The sequence below is a fragment of the Hevea brasiliensis genome, chromosome 15, assembly GCF_030052815.1.
Source record: "Hevea brasiliensis isolate MT/VB/25A 57/8 chromosome 15, ASM3005281v1, whole genome shotgun sequence".
NCBI classification, from domain to species: Eukaryota; Viridiplantae; Streptophyta; class Magnoliopsida; order Malpighiales; family Euphorbiaceae; genus Hevea; species Hevea brasiliensis.
This window is the reverse complement of record NC_079507.1, coordinates 60,865,690-60,886,509: the sequence shown is the minus strand read 5'-3', so window position 1 is coordinate 60,886,509 and position 20,820 is coordinate 60,865,690. Positions and strand designations below refer to the sequence as shown.

Below are 20,820 nucleotides of genomic sequence, written 5' to 3'. Positions count from 1 at the left end.
TTATTTTAAATAGAAAAACAAAAGTCTTGAATTTAGTTATAGGATTATGATAATCCTATAATTAATTATTTTTAAAACGCATAGTTTTACATTTAAATTTATGAGAAAACACTTACAATTATCTTAAATACTATTAATTTAAAATTGTTGTAAGATTTTCTATAATTATAATCTATTTTTTTATTGAATGAATTATAAACATATTTAATATATTAAAATACTGTTAGGATAATATTTAATTTTATTAATAATATTATTTAATAATATAATATTTATATTAATATTTAGATATTAAAAAAATTATCCATACTTTTAGAGGTTAAATGTATATTTTTTATTAGAATTCAATAAAATGATATCACTAATTTTATATTTAATAGTAATTATTTTTATCGAATACTTTTAATTTAAGTTATTATATAAATAAATAATTAATAACAATTAATAAAATAATTAATAATTATTATAATAACTAATATTATTGATAGCTTCAAAATATATATTACACATAAACAAAAAAACTTACTTAAATTATGGTATTTTTATAGTTATACGGAGAATTTTACTAAATCCCAACCATGTAAATAAATTTAGTGTCTTAGATATATCTTATCATTCATCAATTTTAATATAAATAATTTATTATTTATGAAACAAAGAATGTGAATTTTACTATAATATATACAAATGAAGATGATAACATAAAATATTGTATATTTGGATTAAAAAAAAAATTCCCCCTAATTAAATGTTTATTAAAAAAGGTTTCAAACAATGTAGTTCTTCGCATGATTAAATTATTTAAAAAAGTGAGGTTGTTATTCCTTAATTTCTGTCTATATAGTTTGATGTTATATGATTTCCCATTACATGTATTAAATTTGTCAATAACATTCAATTAGTAAATATAACTATAATATTTAGATAACACAATTTTGATGTATTTAATTAATTTATTTATTATATCATATATTCATTTTTTATCTAATATTTTAATAGTATTAAATATTTATTTATTTTAATAAAATAAGAACTAAATAAAATATTTTATGATATGGACATAAAATTTTACCATTATTACAGAATATCCGAATGAATTAGTAACTTTAACACTAAATTTTATTAAAAAGTTTGAGAGATAAAAGTATTAAAAATAAAATTTAAAATAATTAGTGAAAATTTTAAAATATTATATTATATATATATATATATATATATTAAAATTATTAATAGCCACCTATATCAACATATATAATTCCCTAATTAAGTCTAATAATCATGGAATATTTATTGCATATGCATTGCAATAAAAATTTAAATTTAAAATCTCATAACAAATAATATTATTGAATTAAAGTTTATCAATAATAATACTCAATATTTACTACTCCCTCATCACATTTTAATCACATTTTAAATTTTTACAAAAAATTAAGAAAATAATTGAATAATATTATTTTTATAAAAAATATTAATAATTAATTAAATTACTCTTATAGTATTATTGAGATATAAAAATATTAAGAAAAAATAAATACATTAAAAATAATAATAAATAAAAGTAAAATTAAAAAAATTAATTAATATTATTTTAATTTTTTAAAATAATAAATGAAATGAGATAATTATTTTTTTAAATCATTTATTACAATGAGCAAAGAAAAGCTATTAATGCATCATTAATTATTTTACATATTCATATCATGCACATATTTGCACATGAGTAACATTTATTTGTAACATATTTGAATACACATTATTACAAATATCATACTCATAGTGATTTCATAATTCTAAACTTTATGGCTGCTAGTCAATTATTATCAATATTATTTTAAATTAAAGCCAATAAAAGTGCAATCATTCTCACGTGGTAATTCCAAAACGAAGCACCGCTGTACCAAGACACGATATTTAGCTACGGTGGAAAATTCTCACACGTCATAAAAAACTGACGTGGCAAATCATTATCCTTTACTCAACCAACCTTCATCTTATAAAAAAAGGCCAATCTTCATCTTATTTATCACCATTATAAAATTGTAATTACCACATTAATTAATTATTATTTTAAGATGAGATTACTGTTTTTCACCTTTGTTTTTTACCGCAGTTAATTGACTGTACTGCGTGCCGCATGTCAATTAACATCTCTGTTACTGTACATATCTACATACAGTATACCATACCCGGATAAACAGTGGGCCACACCAAACCCCAGGAATGGCAAAATGGAAATTATATGAAAGTCTAAGGTCGAATTGGTGACAAGATATATCCAAAATGTTAAATTTTATATCGCACCACAATATCCCCATTTATTTTAATTTTTCCTTTGTTTTTATAATTTTTCTTTATTTATTTAAAAATTTATTTATTTCTTAAGTCCACCATTGCGGACACCAAAGAAGATTTAAATACAGTTAAATCTCGCCCTGCATTCACAACAATAAATCTCTCTCTTCCCTTGCACTCTCTCTCTATTTCTCCCTCAATCATTCTCTGTTTTTTTTTACTCCTTTCGTCCAATCATCACCTTCTGTCCAATCAGGGAGAGAACTTGTAGTCATAGTAGTAATAAGGAAGTGTACACAGCAAATTCTCTCTCTTTACGTCTCTACCTTCCTTCCTCTTCTGCTTCTGCTTCATCTTCTTCTTTATGCGTGATCGTGAAGAGCTCAATAGGTCGTGGTTCAGTTAATCTTTGCTTGATTTTCTTAACCTTATTCAGGTAATCGCTTGTTTTGTTTTATTTGTTTGTTTGTTAATGTGAAATTGTGTGTTGTTGAGTGTTGTACGAGTTTGATCAATTTTTTTTTTAATTAAAGTTTGTTTTTTTGGTGTTGATACTCCTGGCTTTATTGGTTTTCTTGAATTTGAATAGTGATTTGATCTTTTTGAGGTCAATTTGGAATTCAGTTTTTGCTGTGCTATAGTAATTTGAACTTCAGAGGTTCCTCCCCCTCCCCATTTCTCTTTATCTCCCTATCTGCCTACCCACCTCGTTTTGGTAACAAGTGGTTTCATACTCCTATTTGTTTTTTCCCCCCTACTTTCGAAGATTGGCGTTTATTGGGTTATTGGTTGTACCGTTTTGTAATTTTTTTAATAGTTATGTTGAAATATATTTGGAACTTGTATGCTGTGTGTTCAAGCGGATTTTACATGCTTTAGGTTTGGGTAATGTTTGTCCTTCCCGGTTCACTTTCTCTTAGAATAACAGTGTTTCAATTTGATGGTTTTGCTTTCTTTATTTTTTGCAAGAGGAAACTTGTCTCGTGGTTGTATGTTGGCCTTCAGCAATCTAAAGACCAAGAGTCACGGCACTGCCGAGTTGTGTGCCATGTGTTTAATGTTCCATTAGTTCAGTTTAGGGATTAAATTATGTTACATCTATAAAGTTCTTGTGTCCATGAAGGTTTTCCATGCGTGTGATTTTGTAAATTTGTTTGCTGTTTTTTTACTTTCTGGTCATAATCATTTTCCTGCAAGCATCTATGGTATCTCTAACTAGAGTAATGTTTTAATTATATATTTTGATTTCTTAACTGGAGTAAATCTTGACCAATTTTTCACCCCTCTTTGTTGGATGTTGTTTTGTCTCACAATAGAAGGTGATGCGATGAAGCAGTCGCCAAATATTTTGTCTCCGGGTAATTTGTTGGATTCCTGCATTATGTTTTTGTCCATCATGTTTTTATAGTATGAAATTGCGTGTCTTTCTAATTTATAAGTTTTGTGAATTATATATTTTTAGCTACTGCGAAGAATCCTCCAGTGAATATATCAAAGGAAGTGGGGAGCAGACCGTTGGGAATTTTATCTGGATCCGACATCTATCATGCTCCAAATGATGCTACCCTTTTTTCTAGCTCATTACCAGTTCTTCCTCATGAAAAGTGTATGTGATTTTGTCCTTTGAGTATTAAATATGCCCTGTAATATCCAGTTCTTCCTCATGAAAAGTGTATGTGATTTTGTCCTTTGAGTATTTAATATGCCCTGTAATATTGTTGGAGGTCTTACCATTTTGTGCAAAAACTTGCAGTGAATTTGAATAATACAGAATGTAGTCGTCAATCTGTTGATGATGCCTCATCTAGTTTGGATAAACTTCCTCAAGATGTGGATGTGGAGGGTAGTGATTTACTTGAAGATGTTGAAACTCATGCAATTGGAAGTTTACTTCCTGATGATGAGAATGAGCTTTTAGCTGGCATAATGGAAGATTTTGACCTGAGTAGGCTGCCTGGTTCACTGGAGGACTTGGAAGATTATGATCTTTTTGGTAGTGGAGGAGGTATGGAACTTGAAAGTGATCCACAAGAGAACCTGAGCTTGGGCATCTCAAAAGTAAATATATCTGATGGTGTTATTGGGAATGGGATGCCTCATTATGGTCTTCCAAATGGTGTGGGAACAGTTGCTGGAGAACATCCTTATGGCGAACATCCTTCAAGAACATTATTTGTTCGAAATATTAATAGTAATGTTGAAGACATAGAACTGAGAACCCTCTTTGAGGTAATTAACTTTTTAGTATAAATATTTGTTTATGCACCTTATTTTAGTTGGCTGACAATGGCTATAAAGTTTGCCATCAATACAGTTTATGAGAAGTGAGCAATCTTTTGCAAACTTCAGATATCAAAATAGGGAATTACCCGTGCTAATGCATGGAGCTATTAATAATTTTAATTTATATATTTTCTTTCAATTTAATATATAAAAATAATATAATATTTTAAATTTTTTATTAATTATTTCAAATTTTATTTTTATTACTTTTATCTCTCATGTTTTTTAATAAAGATTTTATCATAGTAATAATTAAAATCTATCCATACATCATATAGATATAAATATATGTAATTAATATATGTTAATATATTATAAGTTACCTTATAATAATGCCTATTTATAGTATTATAAATAGAGTAATTTATAACTTATATATAATAAAGAATGCTACATGACAATACAGAATGCCACGTGTTAGGCACGTGACAATACTACATAAGAGAATGTCACATGGCATTCTCTCAGGAATATCTTCCTGGTTTATATATATATATATATATATATATATATATATATATATATATATATATATATATAAAGATTCGTTGGAAATGAAACTTTTGTTTGAAACGAAACTTAATGTTGTACATGTACATGAAACTAGGATAGAACTTGTCAACGATACCAAAAAAGAAAGCAATTGGCAGCAATGGGTTCTATATGAGTTAGGATACATCATTTAGTAATTTGACAGAAACAAGTTTTGAGTATTGAACTTTTTTATAATTTGCATGTACCCTGATAATAGTTTGACTTTTTAGTATTTATACGTGCACTTGTATATATGTTACATAAAAATGCATTATATAACAAAGTTGTTTAAAAACCTATTTGAAACATGTCAGTGTTGCCCATGCAAATGCAGTGGATCACTATAAGTAACAGGTCCAATTGTGTAATTAGGTGACTCTTGATTTGTCTCATTAGAAAATTCTCAAGTTTTCCAAGTATAACACTGTCTACTGAGTATTGAAAGTAAGAGTAGTACAGGGTGGTTGTCATAATTGCTTTATAAGTTGGTACTGTGTAAAATTTATAGAAATTGGTATTCAATTTTTGAATTTACAAGTTGTTGATCTCTTAACCTGCTTGAAACTGTAATCAAGATATTAATAGTATTCATTGCTTCATCCAAATAATGTTGTTTTATTCTTGCTAACTGTTTGTTTTGTAGCAATATGGCAACATTAGAACTCTCTACACTGCATGTAAACACAGGGGTTTTGTGATGATATCTTATTATGATATCCGCGCGGCTCGAACTGCTATGCGTGCATTGCAAAACAAACCTCTACGACGGAGGAAACTTGATATTCACTACTCAATTCCAAAGGTTTATATTAGAATTTTAATTACTGATAATTTCCTTTTCAACTGTTAATACCATCCTTTTAATCCTATCATATCCATTCTAAATGCATGCCAGGACAATCCATCTGACAAGGATATTAATCAAGGAACTCTGGTCGTTTTTAATCTGGATCCATCAGTCTCAAATGAAGACCTCCGACAAATATTTGGGGCTTACGGGGAAGTCAAAGAGGTGATGAGTTTCTCTGTTGGTTGATCTTTTAGTTTTATACCATACTCTCATCTTTTTGATATAATAGTTGGTCTAACATTTGTGCAAATTCGCCTTTTTTATTGTACAAGAGCAGATAAGGGAAACACCACATAAGAGGCACCACAAGTTTATTGAGTTTTATGATGTTAGAGCTGCTGAAGCGGCACTTAAGTCACTGAATAGAAGTGACATAGCTGGTAAACGGATAAAGCTTGAACCTAGCCGTCCTGGTGGTGCACGGCGAAAGTAAGTATCTAATAATTGTGCTTTTCTTGGTGCGACCTGTAACAACTAGTAATCTTTCTTCAGGTCTGATTGGTATTATATAATTATTTTTGAATTATAAACTGCATGTGTGCAAATATTTTAGTGTGCTTTGCATCTAATGGAGAAAACAGCTCAAATAATATTTTCCTTTGTTTCGTTTTCTTTCCCCATCTTGCAAATGCCTCCTTACATGAGTTAAATTTCTCATTTTCACGTATTTGTTATTTTGTTGGCTGCAATAACTTTTGGGAGATTATTTACTGTTGTTATTATTATTATTATTTACTGTTATTAAGCTGTTGTACTTTTACAATCTCTCTCTAAACAGGTACTGATCTGAAGTGTTGTTTCATTTCTAAAATGAGTATTTTCTTATTATTTTATTTCTTGAATTATTACTACTGAAGTGTCCTTGTAAATGAAATTGTTGACTTTGTGTTTTCTACCTTTCAGCTTGATGTTGCAACTTAATCAAGAGCTTGAACAAGATGAATCCCGGAATTTCTGGCCCCCAGTGGGGTCTCCAGTAACCAACTCTCCGCCAGGTAGGTTTGAGATGCTTCAAGTCTCATGTAAATTAGAGTTCTAAAACTGTCTGGAATTTCTCTTACAAGCTAAATTGGATTACATTTATTACAGGTAACTGGGCACAGTTCAACAGTCCCATGGAACATAGTCCATTGCAAAGTATCAGCAAATCCCCTGTTTTCAGGAATTTGAGCCCAACTGGCAACCATTTACCTGGGCTGGCGTCAATTCTTCATTCTCAAGGATCAAACTCTGGGAAAGTTGCACCTATTGGCAAGGACCAAGGAAGGGGTAGTCTTATGGAGCATACGTTTACAAGCATGAATTCAACCCACGGAGCTACATTCCAACAATCACATTCAGTTCCCGAGTCAAAGTTGAATCAATACCATGGAAGTATGTCATCCTTTGGTGGCCCTTCAACATCTAATGGATCTGTTGTGGAAACATTATCTGGGCCACAATTTCTTTGGGGAAGCCCAAATCCATACCCTGATCACGCCACTTCATCTACCTGGACAACACCATCCTTGGGCCATCCATTTTCATCCAATGGGAAGGGTCATGGCTTTTCATACACGGGTCGACATGGTTCTTTACTTGGCTCATCCCAGAACCATCACCATGTTGGTTCTGCTCCATCTGGAGTTCCTTTGGAGAGGCACTTCGGATTTTTCCCGGAGTCGCCAGATACCTCATTCATGAGTCCTGTTGCATATGGAGGCATGGGTTTAGGCCACAATGATGGTAGTTTCATGATGAATATGGGTGGTCATGCGCCAATGAATGCTGGTGTTGCCATTCCAAGAAACATTTCTGAAAATGGTTCTTCAAGTTACAGAATGATGTCTTCACCAAGGCTAAATCCTGTATTTTTAGGTAATGTCCCATACCCGGGATTAGCAGTCACCAGCATGGAGGGTTTTACCGAGCGTGGGCGTAGCCGACGGGTTGAGAATAATGGGAACCAAGCAGATAGCAAGAAACAGTTTCAGCTCGACTTGGATAAAATTATCAGTGGGGAAGACACTCGGACAACCTTAATGATAAAAAATATCCCAAACAAGTAATAACTCTCTTTATAATTTCCATTTGTCAATATCCAGTCATTATCATGTTAAAAGATCAGTCTTATTTTTTCCCTGTTCTGATCTCATCCCCTAGATACACCTCAAAGATGTTGCTAGCTGCCATTGATGAAAATCACAAGGGCACTTATGATTTTTTGTATTTACCAATTGATTTTAAGGTAATTTCGTTGGATTTTTGATATCATGTTTAATATGTTTTCTATTATTTTTTTTCCTTATTGGATTGCAACTGATAGATATTCTTTCTATGGGTGCAGAATAAATGCAATGTGGGTTATGCATTTATCAATATGTTGTCTCCTTCACATATCATTCCATTTTATGAGGTTATATTCCGTCCTTGTTTAGGATTTAATTGTTCATTCTTTGGGTTTGTATGTCATTGTCTTGCAATGTGGTGTCTCTGGTCAAGCAGGTAATTTTCATTGTGGTAGGATTTAATTGTTTATTCTTTGGGTTTGTATATCATTGTCTTGCAATGTGGTGTCTCTGGTCAAGCAGGTAATTTTCATTGGAAGCCTTAATTTTAACTGTTCAAATGATAGACATGGCACACCTCAAATTTAGGAGGAAACCCTAATTTACAAATATGTTTGTGGATCTATTTATGTTTCTAAATTTTTGCAGGCATTTAATGGTAAGAAGTGGGAGAAGTTTAACAGCGAGAAAGTTGCGTCTTTGGCATATGCTCGAATCCAGGGAAAGGTAGCCCTTGTGACCCACTTTCAGAATTCAAGCTTAATGAATGAAGATAAGCGCTGCCGCCCAATTCTGTTCCACTCGGAAGGGCAGGAGGCAGGTGATCAGGTATGAAATTAAATACAATGGTTGAAGTGTTCAGAACCCTTATGGTATTTTGGAATTTCCTTTTATTATTATTATTATTATTATTATTATTATTATGGTATTGCTGTTGAATGACTGCTTGTTTTTCTGTGCACAGATCATCCTGGAGCATTTACCCTCTAGCAGTTTGAACATCCAGTTCCGTCAGCCGGATGGCTCACACTCTGGAGATTCGCCAGGAAGCCCTACAGTGGATGGCTCTGGTGAGAAGTCAGATAAGAGTTAACAATGTGTTGGAAGGAGATGACCCTCAGCCTAGTGGCTTTGGGTGCTAACCCCTGCGTATATATTCAAGTGTATAAATTTAGGATGAGATGATTAGGAAAGAATGCTTTTGCTGATTTCATAGTATTTAGTGACAGCTTCAAAAGCGGCAGCAAGAGCATTTTAGTATTTGTGCTGATCGGTGGCTTACTGTTGAGTGCACGGACCACTGGGTTTTGCATGATTTCTCTTCAGGGTTCATTTTTGTTTTCGGGGATATGGATTTCATAACTTATTCTGCATATATGACGTGTATAAGGGTACAAGGATAAATGTCTTTGGGGGTTTTCAGATTTTGAGGGTTGATGGTGTAACATGGGGATTTTTATAGAATTGTATAGGTTGTGAGACGGACTCTTTTTGAATTAGTCTCATAAAATTGTTCTCGAGATAGAAGTTGCTTTGTATCTAAAGATGTGGTATGTAAATTGAATCATGGTACTGTTAGAAGTAAAAGAAAGATCTACCAACTAATAGTGGGACAATTTCAAACAAATTGTCTGAATGAAGTCTGATTTTTGCTACTACTTTGTCATGAAATAGGATTTACTTGTCCTGTCAATTAGACAAGCATGCAGAAAGGGAGCTGTGTACCTACGCACTCTGCACAAAACTCGCACAGAATGAGCTCAATCATTGACGAACTCCGACACCTTGCTGGCCATACATTTATTTAGATAAGGTGAATGTAAACATTGATAAACACTAACTTAATAGTTTATGCCATCATTAGGAATTAGAAATATACAATTAGGTGGTTGAGACTGTAATGCATCAGCATGCACCGAGTTAAAACTGAAAAGCGACTGCAACCATTATAATACCAGGTCCACTGCACGTTACTACGCATTCACGACGTTGAGTCATAATTGGAGGCATCTGGGCAGGAGTTAAAAAAGCAAGAGAAGGTACTGGAGCAGAAAGTCAGGCCATTATACTTGTATCTGCTTGCTCCCCCTTTTGTCTTCCTTTCAACTTCAATTCAAGATCAATGAGGAAGTAACATTTGTTATGCTCTCTGGTATAGTGGACATGACCATTCATCTTATTAAGTAGTTTCCGAGACAGGTTTAGCACCAGGCCTTCTTGTGTAGTCCGGTGATTTCCTCCCTCAAACATCTCTTGGATGAGAGCAGAAGGCAAGCCCTTACCCATATGTGTCATTCTACAAGCACAAGAGAAGATGCACTTAGTATGCATAAACTTGTGATTCTGCTTCTTGTTTTATTTTAAAGTGATGTGAAAATATATAATTGAAAGCCAGACACAGATCAAGATGGCATTCTAATAGTAGGCATATGTTATCCCAGGCACCGCTGTTTCAGCTGGCCTCATGGTTTGGACTAGTTTCGGTTCAAAACAGTTTGGGTCCAATTCCGTTTCGGCCCTAAGTATTATCAACTTATAATCAATTTCTAGACATCATTTATTTAGTTTTAAATCTAAAAAAAATTAAAAGGGCCCACTTATAAATCCAATATATTGTTTTTAAAAAAAAAAAAGAAAAAGAAAAGAAAGCAATAATTTGAATTGGGCAAGTTCCAGTTCAGAACCGCGAATTCAAACTGGCTGATTCTAGTGCTGCTTCAAGGGGCCCATTAGGGACGGTTCATTAACCAGAGCCGTTGACCTAGGACAGCCCCAATCCGATTCATTGTTCGAACCAGCCCTTGACCAGTCTATCCCTCCTTTACTTTTCTGTATTGATTTTAACCCACAAGGTTTTGTAAATGTAATTTCCATTCGTCATTAGTAAATATTGTTGGAAGACTGAGAACTTGCTTTGAAAAAAGAGATCTTGTCTTTCAAGAATGACTTGTAGTTTTCCAAAAACACACTTTCCTACAAGTATTAATTGTTTAGAATATCCAAGAGTTTTCTTGTAATGCGGAATATCCAAGAGATATTGTTTCCTATGTAAAATGAATTTTCTACTCCTGCACTCCTATCTTCGCAATTGAGAATTTTTAGATCTGGGATGTCAAAATGAAGGATTATTTAAAAGCATTTCATTTGTGGGATGTGCTTGAAACTAGGAGATATCCTCCATCGCTTCCAGAAGAAAGTGCCGAAAGTTTGTACGCACTAGGTTGTATTCATTCAGTTGGACTGGTATTATATTCATAAGAATCATAACTTGTAAATCTGCAAAAGAAGCTTGGCATAAGCTTAAGGAGGAGTTCATGACAAGTGAGAGAACTAGACATGCAAGTTATAAATTTAAGAAGATCACTTGAAGTTTAAAAATGAAAAGACTCAGAAAATAAAAAGAAGTATGCTGACAGACTTATGAAAATTGCGAATCAGATTAGATTGACGAGGTGAAGAGATCTCCAATAGAAGAATGGTCATTGTCAGCTTGCCGAAGAGATTTGAAGCTAAAATTTCTTCACTTCAAGACTAAGACATCTATTAACTTTGTCAGATATGAGAGCACTTAGGGATGAAGATGCAACTGATGGAGCTTTTCGGCCTCAACACAAGAATAAAGTACAACTGAGTAATGAGGGAAGAAAGCATTTTTCAGAAAAGAAAGAAAATGAAGGAAAAGAAGTTGAAAGCAGTAAGAATGGGGAAAGGCAAGGCAAATTCCCTCCTTGTGGCGTTTGCAAAAGGACTAACTATTTGGAAAGGTATTGTTGGGCAAAAATCGAATATGGACACTGCAATAAATATGGTCACATTGAAAAGTTTGGCAGACTCGAGCAAAATCAAGAGTAACAACAACTGCTCAACAAATGAACTTTGTTGAAGATCACCATCAACATACTAATCATTTATTCATGGTATCTCAAAAAATGACAACTACATCTAGTTTGTATATAGTTGATGCACAAATCGTATGACCAGGGATGTTTCTCTCTTAACTTCTTCGGATGGATCAGTCAAAACTAAAGTGAAGTTGGGTATTGTTGATATGGTTCAGGCAGAGGGAAAAGGTTTTGTTTCTGTGCAAACCAAAAAAGGTACAAAGATTTTCTCTGATGTTTTATTTATTCCTTGCTTAAATCAAAATTTGCTAAGTTTATCTCAGATGCTGAAGAAGGGATATTTGGTATTCTACAAAGATAACTACTGCAGGGATATTTGGTATTCTACAAAAATAACTACTGCACTATCTATCATCCATGTAGTTGTGAGATAGCTTGTTTTTAATACGGTTGATAAAAGTTTTCCATTAAACTTCGATTCTGTCAAGCATCATGGTAGTGATACCAAAACTGATGAAGAAAAACCTCCGGATTTAGGAAAGAATCAGCAGAATGTGAAGGATGAGCTTTCAATGACTGAGAAAGATCAAAGATATTTTTGGTGTACTGAAAATCAGATGACCTAATGATTAATCTTTTAGGGAAAGCTATATTTGAAGAATTAAGGAGAAAGTTTGGAGTTACAAAGAAATTCTCAAGGAGCGTTGGAATATTGAGAAGTAAAAGAGCAACAAGAGATTTTTAGCCTTTCAAGATGACTTGCAGTTTTCCAAGAAAACGTTATCTAAGAAGTATTGATTGTTTAGAATATCTAAGAATTTTCTTGTAATGTGTGAGAGTATTTATCTAGTTTCCTATATAAGGAGACCTATTTCATAACAATTTGTTAAAACGAAAATAGAAAAAGTTTTCTTCAAAAAACTTCATTTCTAATCTCTTATCATTGCTTATCTACTTCAATAGTGAGATTAAAGCATGAATCAGCTTAACTCCAAAAAATTCAACAAAAATAAATTTGTAATGGTCATGTTACCTGATCTGCAAACGTATAAATTCATTACCATCTTGTATCATCTTCAGACCAGGTGAAATCTTGATTTCTACCCAGCCATCTGGAGAAGGAGCATGTTGAACCACACTAAGCAAGATATCTGACAAGATCAGCTGAAGCCTAATTTGATCACCATACAAAGCCAGCGTTTTGATTTCCTCTGGAATCTCATGAAATAGTTTTATATTCCTTTCCCTCAGCAATATCATGACTTGACTAACGATGGCATCTAAAACATTTCCCATAAGAAATTCTTCCGTCTTGAGCTCAATGTTGCTGGCATTAGAACAAAATGACCAGTGAGTATTGCAACATAGGTTCAAAAGTGTAATAAGATGCTTAGTATCCTAAGCGAAACTAGAAATGAACATTTGTACCCAGAAAAAGTGAACACTTTCTGAAACATCTACCAGTGAAACAAAGCTGTAAAAATAAATTAAGACAATAACTTGTGCTCGTACCTAGGTGATTCTTTTTTTCTTTTTTAGGCATTCTTGGAAAAGAATCTTAATGAAAGATAACTTTTAAAAGGGAAGAATTGATGTGGTTTGTGCTGTTACATTGATAAGAATGCATCAGAGTTGGAGCAAAACCTTTTATTGAGATGTATTTGGGCTATATACTAGTATGGGAAGTGGTTTGTTCTGTCAAGGAAGTAAGGATTCAAATGAGCTCAGCTGCTTGTGAAATGTGAACTACTCACAGTTTGGCTTGGTAAAAGGTTACTTGAGCCCGTTTGTCAAGGTTAGTGAGCCAAGCTTAGGCTCGCTTTTAACGTTAATCTAATAAATGAGCCAACTTTTGAGTTAGATAAAGAAGCAAATCATGAATGAAAAAAGACTTACCCCTCCTCTAGCCTTGCTAAATCCATATCCTCAATTATGGTCATAATCTGTTTTTCACATGCATCGCTCGTTTCAAGGAATTGTTTCTGATGTTCTGATATTGCTGTATCCTCTAGAAGTTTGTGGGTAAACCGAATACCACTCAAAGGATTTTTCATTTCTTGTCGTATGTATGCCAACTCTTTAAGTTTCAGAAAGTTTACTTGTTCCTCTTGTCTAAGCCCATCAAAGGTCTGCTGCAGGTCAGGCTCAACAATCTGCAAGAAGCAGAAAGAGCCAATTATATTCCCATCTGGCCCCGCCCTTTTGCTCACTGTTAAGAACACCTCTACAAATTTCCCTTGTCTGTTGAAAAACCCAAATGGAAACTTCTCAGTTTCTTGACCAGTAATTCCTTGATACAATAAAATCATAAACTTAGTTAAAGTATCTTGACCTTTTAGCCGACACAGACTTCCAAAGATCTCCCCAGGAAGCATTTTGCCTATCACCTCCTGTCTTCCTGTACCAGTCAGCTTTTCCATGGCAGCATTCCATTCACAACAGCAGGCATTCTCATCAGAAGCAAATATTGGCGGAATCAGTGGATTAAGGCTTTCTATGATAGTTTTGTAATCTCCTCGTAATCGGAGAAATTTATCTGTGACAAGTTTTTCAGATGTAAGGTCTTGACCCACAAAGCACACCCCTATAACGTTGTTTTCATGGTCCCTACTTGTGCAGGCATTGGCCATAACATATACAACTGAGTTTTGCTGATGAAACCCAAATTTCCTTAGTTTTAACTCAACATTTTTGTCCTCCTCACCTGGATAAGATTTAAGCCTTTTTATACCCATACCATTTGGAAGAAAATAAAAATGAGAAATAAACAAGAGAAGGGTTAAGAAGAGTAAACTTTAAGGCAAAAATAAATTATAAGCAAGAACCCTGGATGAAGTCAAATCGCCCATGATATCCCCATCAATTGTTTCGGAAAATTACTTGAAAACGTAGGAGGAAGAGCTTATATTGTATATACACCTAAATTTGTAATGATAACCCCAGCTGGAGAAAAGTTAAAATGAAAAATGAAACAAGTTCCCATCCACCATATTTGCAGCCTTAGAGTTCAAGATGCAATTTTTGACCCATCCAATTTTACAGAACACCTAATGGTAATGCAACAAGCTCTGCTGTTATCAAGTTCAAGCACCACTTCCAAAGAGGTAATACCAAATTCCAATTAAGGAAGAATACTGGACACTGCTATGATTTGGACATCTAGACAACAATAAATGGAATGGAAGATACATATACTTCTAAACTGAAGAAAAATGCGATGGTGGTGGTGGTTGGAGTGCATTGACCCAGATGGTCTGTGATAAGGAGCATGATTGCATTGTTAAGGGAAAGTCGTTTATTTTTACAGAAAGGCACTATTATAGTTACAATCAGAAGATAATGAACTCAGATGCAGGTTATCTCAAAGCATGATGAATAATACATGACATTGTGATTTGTAAACCATATTTTTGTGTGTGTGTGCATGTATGTCTGGAATATATTACAGCTAAGTGTCATATAATAACAATGAAGATGAGCTAGATATTGAATTCAAAATAATTAAAGGAATCTATTGATAATTAAAACAAGAAAAGATATACCTTGCAAAGCTCTGCCCAAAATACCTTCAACAACTCCACAAGAGTCCTCGTGAACAATTTCATGAACCAGGGACTTTCCCATTGCTTCACTGGTTTGTAATCCAGTCAGCTCTGCAACTTTGGCATTCCATCCATTGACGAGACCTGCTGAATCAACCCCAAAAATTGGTGCTGTAGCTGTCTCAATCAATCTAACCATTTCACATGCCACTGAACTTAGTTCATCTATCCCCCGCATCTCAGTGTCCTTCTGCTGAGCATAGACCATTGCCTTTGAACCACTGTCCTCCATATCCGGAAACGAGTCTCTAATTATTAGCTGTAAAGAATGAATAGCATTAATTTCTGAAACCTCCCAAGGCAAACTTTTGCTCTTCACCACCTCCAGGAAAGCATTAAACGATGATCTTGGGTGCATTCTTTCACCATCATCTTTATCTTCTTGATGATGCTTGGCTCCCCCCCATTTGACTTCCTTTGCAGTGTGAGACCTGAACCAGAACAAAAAATCTCTTGAAGTGATCCTAGCAGTAGCGATGCCACAAACAGCATCACCCAGTAATGCAGCACCTGGATAACCAGCACCAGCCAAGCTATCAGTACTCAACCCGGTAGAATCTCCATGATTGATGAGCAGCCACTCTGCAATATCTTTTACCTGTGATTCAGTTGGAGTTATACCCAGCAACCAACATTTCCCTCCATAATATAGTGCAGCTCCATCACACTTCACAAGATCCATAATACTAGGCGATTGAGTGACAATACCAAAAGGGGCATCTCGGAGAAGCATGTCACAGAGCAACGTCTGAGTCCTGAGGATCTTCTTTTCCACCAACTGTGCTGCCAACTGTAGCTCCATGTAGAGCTGTAGCCCAAAAGCCTGCATGAGTAACTCACATGCATAACGAAGAGGGAAAGGGACGTAGCGTGGGGAAGTGTGATGGCACACAACCAGCCCCCAAAGCCTGGTTGAATCATTACCATTTATGATAACTGCCATTACTAATGAAGCTATGGAACCCATATTGGCCATGTACTGCGTGTGGCAGCCATGGGGTGACCGAAGGGTTGAATTGACCAAACAAAGAGGGTGCTTCAATTCTTCACTTTGGATGATCCTAACTGGACTGGCACGGCAATCACAAATCATCCTCACGCGATTCTGCTTGAACAAGAAACGTGCTGCTTGAGGAATATCTGTGGCAGGATAGTGCAAACCCAAGTAAGGCTCCAAATCAGACCTCCTAATTTCTGACACCACTTCACCATGATCATCATCGTGGAACTTATATACCATGACTCTGTCATACCCAGTAAGTTTTTGAACATCCTCCACGACCGTATCACACAACACCCCAATATCACCACCAGGGAGCGACTGCATCCTAGAAATCGCACGAACAGCGAGTTTCTGTGACTGCACAGCGCCAGCAAGAGAGAGAACAGGATCACTAGATCTTGCAGGCTCCAAATCAATTACAATTCCCACATCAATCCTATGCAGTATAGCATAAAATGGCTTCTGTGTACTCCTAGAATGAACCCAAATCGGGTTTAACATTGAGATCTCCCTTGAAACAGCAGCTTTTGTCAATGAAACCCCCGATTGAGGCGTAAAAAGGGTTCTTGCATCGATTCCAATCAAACCCTTTACTTGCTTGGACTCGAGTTCATTGTGTGAACTCAGACCCAACAATTGAAAGCAATTTTCACTGAAACCAATGATCCTAAAAGTGGGTTCTTCAATTGCAAGCATGCAACCTAAGGACTGAATAAGGCCACCTCTTTGGATTCTTGATAGATAAGCAGTTATTTGCTCTTCAGGTACAGTATTTGGAGCCGAAAGCACTGCTCTTGAGTAGTTAAAGCACTTACCAGAGACACCAGATTGCTCAAACTCAGCTAAAAGCCCAGCATCGGCATTGTACTGGGCAATGGTGGCATTACTTCTACTGTTAGTGGCCAAAGGTCTCATACTGCTAGCAGCTGATGATGACAGGGTTGTTGTGGCTCCTCTGCCGCTCTGGAACCCCATCTTATAGAAGGCTCCGAATTATGAGAACTAGATTTTCCAAGAAGCTCATGTGGATGTCGATATTGGTGGAGGAGGAGTAGCTGGACATTTATCATCAGTGTACTTGCTGCTGCTGGTTTCTTGGCTCTTTGATGATGATGACGACACTGGCTTTCACAAGTCCCTTTCATATTTCTGTGTGGGCTTCTTTACCATATTCTCCTGTAAAAAATTTAGTAGTTTCGAACCAAATGTGCTGTGTCTACTGACCCTCCACCTTTCTCCATCTCTTGTTTCCTTGGGGTCCATGCAAATGCCTGTCACTGAGTCCCACTCTGTTATCTTCTTGGACTGCAGAAATGCAAGGTCCAGCAAGGAAAACCAATATCCTCAAAAGAAAGGAAAAAAAAAAAAAGGGAGAAGAAGAAGAAGAATCTTCAACCGCAATTCTGTTTTTCGATTTTAGATATGATGATCAACATTTGAGATATGATATGATAAAAGCATACGCTAATGGTTTCTTGTTGAAATTACTATCTGAATGCATGGCCAGTGACCCCCACAATGCAATTTTAAACTCTTTTAAGAAGAATTCCTTTTTTTCTTTTTGGAAATTCTGTTAAGAATAATTCTAATTTAGTTCGTGTCAAAAATATTCCAATAATATAACAAAAATATCAAATTAAAATTTAAATTATGATTGCATATATGTTATGGTTCACTACTTTCTGTACTGGGTTAGGTTTTTTTTTAATTTTCATTAAAATAGTAAATAATATTTACTATTTAAGAATATAAAAAGTAATTTTTTTACAAGAGAATGAGTGTATTTAAAATTAATTAGATAATAATTAATTCCCATCTTTGTGCAACAAAATATTTTTCTAAAGTGGACCCATTAAATTGTTTTCATATTTCATTCAACTTTCTGTGCTTGTTTTGGTCCACATAAAATAATTTATTTTTCTAATATTTTGTCTAGACATTTTTTCCTCTCATCAATGTCAAAATTGGAATATGTAGCTGAGAATTGGAATCTAATCCATCAAGTTTAGAATATTTGAATTTTGGAAGGTCCAAAATATTTTAAAATAGTAAAAATTATATCTCAATTTAATTTTTTTTTTCACTCCTAAACTTTCAATTTAATAATATTTTGGTCATTTTCTTAATTTAAATTCCCTTTGGCATAAATCTTTCCATCTAGAATTCCAATGTCATAGTAGAAAAAATAAAAGGCCCAAACAGTAAATATGGTCATAGCCTAATTAGGATTTTATAATATATCCTAAGCCCAAACAAACCAGGACCCTTCAGCCTACTATTTTGTCCAAACCAGGCCCAAATGATTAACCAATTCAAGTGTTCATCTTGTTTTGGACCTTTTGGTAGGCCTATTCAAAGTTGAATTTTATGATCATTTTATTTTTTAACAATTTTAATTTTATTTAGTAAACTATGATAATATTTATGTTGGTGCACTTTACAATAAATTTATTTTTATTATATAATAATTTAACATATTTTTACAAAATATAATTAGCTCTGTTAATTGAAAGCAGAATCATTATAGAATTCAAGCTCTTGACTAGCCTTATCAAAACTTTATTTATCAATATCCCCCAAATGTTTTCATAATCTCCTACATGAGAAACTAGGGGTGTGCAGTTTTCGGTTTAAACCGAAAAATCGAACCGAACCGATTAATTCAGTTCAATCGGTTCAGTTTTAAAATTTAATCGGTTCTGTTCGGTTTATAATTTTGATAATTTCGGTTAATTGGTTCGGTTCGGTTATTTTCATAAAAAAATCAAAAAAATCGAACCGAACAGAAATTATTAATATATATAGGAAATAAAAAAAAATCGAATCAAATTGAATCGAACCGAATCGAATCGAACCAAAATCAAAGAAAACCGAACCGAACTTAAAGATTTTTTAGTTTTGATTTCTTCTTTTTTTTGTTTTTATGTTTTTATTATTTAGATTTAATGTTAAAAATATGAAATTTTATAAATTTCGATTTGATCAGTTTAAAATCGAACCGAACCGAAATTTATCGGTTCGATTCGGTTCGATTTTCTCTTATCAATCTGTTCGGTTCGATTTTTAAAATTTTCGATTTTCGATTTTTAATTTTATCGGTTCTGTTCGGTTCGGAAACGAACCGATCGTTTGCACACCCCTATGAGAAACCATAGAAGAAGTAAGTTTAGGAAACTAACAACTTCTCTTTTCAATTTACTACTCCTAATTTTCTTAATTACACCAATAATTTGCTACAACTATGCTTTGAAAACATTTTCCATCTATAATTAAGTAACTTTTATCCAGTTAGAAGTAAATAATAAAAGTTTTAATTTAAATTCAATTTAGCTCAAAAATTAAGAAAATAAAGAAATTGAGTTTTTTAATTTTTAGATTTAAATCAAAAAATAAAAAAAAAGTTCAGTCTCAAAATTAAAAATATGAACTTCTTAATTTTTAATTTAAATAAAAAAAATCAACAAATTTAGTTCATAAAATTTAGTTCATAAAATTTAAATTTTGTATTAAATTAATCTTAAATTAAAACTTTCGAGCTAAATTAAATTAAAACTTTTCAATAAATATGAAAGTTAAATTGAGCATTTTGCCATTCTAAAGGGGATACATAGCAATACCATTTATGTAAATAAATTAAATCATAAGGGGAATTATAATTAATAAATATTCTTTTTAATATAATTGTCTTCTATTGATATTCTAACTTTAAATTTTATAAATTTAATTAATATTAATATTACTAAATTAAAATTTATTAATATAATTAATAAGTCATTAGTATAAATATTAATTACCTAAGGGTGCGACTCTTGTAAGCTTGGATGTCCTCCTTTTACAGATGTACTAGCTGTGTACTTTGCACAGTTTTTTTTTTATAATTTTAAAATATTTAATTAACTAATATTTTTAATAAATTAAATTTGATTAAATTAAGAAGTGAAAAATAAAACTTTAAAATATAGTTATCTTTTTGGATTTTTTTTATTTAATTAATATTTTGATCAAATTATTCTAAAGAAATCCATATAATTTCCATTTTTATCAGTAATTAAAAAATTCAAATGAATAAAATTACCATTTTATATACATGGTAAGAATGGAGATATTGAATGGTAATATAACGAAGTCAATGAATATAATTAAATATGTATTAATTGGTTTAAAATTAATAATTAAATGAAAATTAATTTATTAAATAATAAAAAATTCAGGTAAACATAATATTCATAACTCACGTTTGAGATGTTATTTATATTTTATTCTAATAAAAAATTAATTAATAAGTAATTTAATTAATGTATAATTTTTTTTTAACAAGAAAGAGAATAATCAATTCCTTATATTTTTTAATATAATTTTTAAT

The 20,820-nt window shown here is 33.1% G+C and overlaps 2 protein-coding genes across 4 annotated transcripts; one reads left to right on the top strand and one right to left on the bottom strand.

Annotated features, from left to right (window-relative positions):
• Nucleotides 1-2,448: 2,448 nt before the first annotated feature.
• On the top strand, nt 2,449-9,665 carry LOC110661857 (protein MEI2-like 2). Of its 3 annotated transcripts, none has more exons than XM_058136237.1 (13): nt 2,449-2,731; nt 3,612-3,653; nt 3,758-3,901; nt 4,049-4,524; nt 5,756-5,914; nt 6,008-6,124; nt 6,240-6,391; nt 6,866-6,957; nt 7,052-8,006; nt 8,105-8,189; nt 8,289-8,357; nt 8,659-8,838; nt 8,975-9,665. In XM_058136237.1, the coding sequence occupies exons 2-13, from the start codon at nt 3,623-3,625 to the stop codon at nt 9,101-9,103; spliced, it is 2,589 nt and encodes an 862-aa protein (XP_057992220.1). In that variant the 5' UTR covers nt 2,449-2,731; nt 3,612-3,622; the 3' UTR covers nt 9,104-9,665. The 3 variants fall into 3 exon arrangements, with proteins under 3 accessions (XP_057992220.1, XP_057992221.1, XP_057992222.1); XM_058136238.1 differs by having other exon boundaries at nt 2,451-2,731; nt 3,615-3,653; XM_058136239.1 differs by lacking the exons at nt 2,449-2,731; nt 3,612-3,653 and having other exon boundaries at nt 3,872-3,967.
• Nucleotides 9,666-9,777: 112 nt separating this feature from the next.
• LOC110661856 (phytochrome E) lies at nt 9,778-17,865 on the bottom strand. The gene is made up of 4 exons (XM_021820651.2): nt 15,395-17,865; nt 13,749-14,556; nt 12,886-13,179; nt 9,778-10,306 (listed from the first exon to the last, which is right to left on the bottom strand). The coding sequence occupies exons 1-4, from the start codon at nt 17,430-17,432 to the stop codon at nt 10,066-10,068; spliced, it is 3,381 nt and encodes a 1,126-aa protein (XP_021676343.2). The 5' UTR covers nt 17,433-17,865; the 3' UTR covers nt 9,778-10,065.
• Between the last annotated feature and the right edge of the window lie 2,955 nt (nt 17,866-20,820).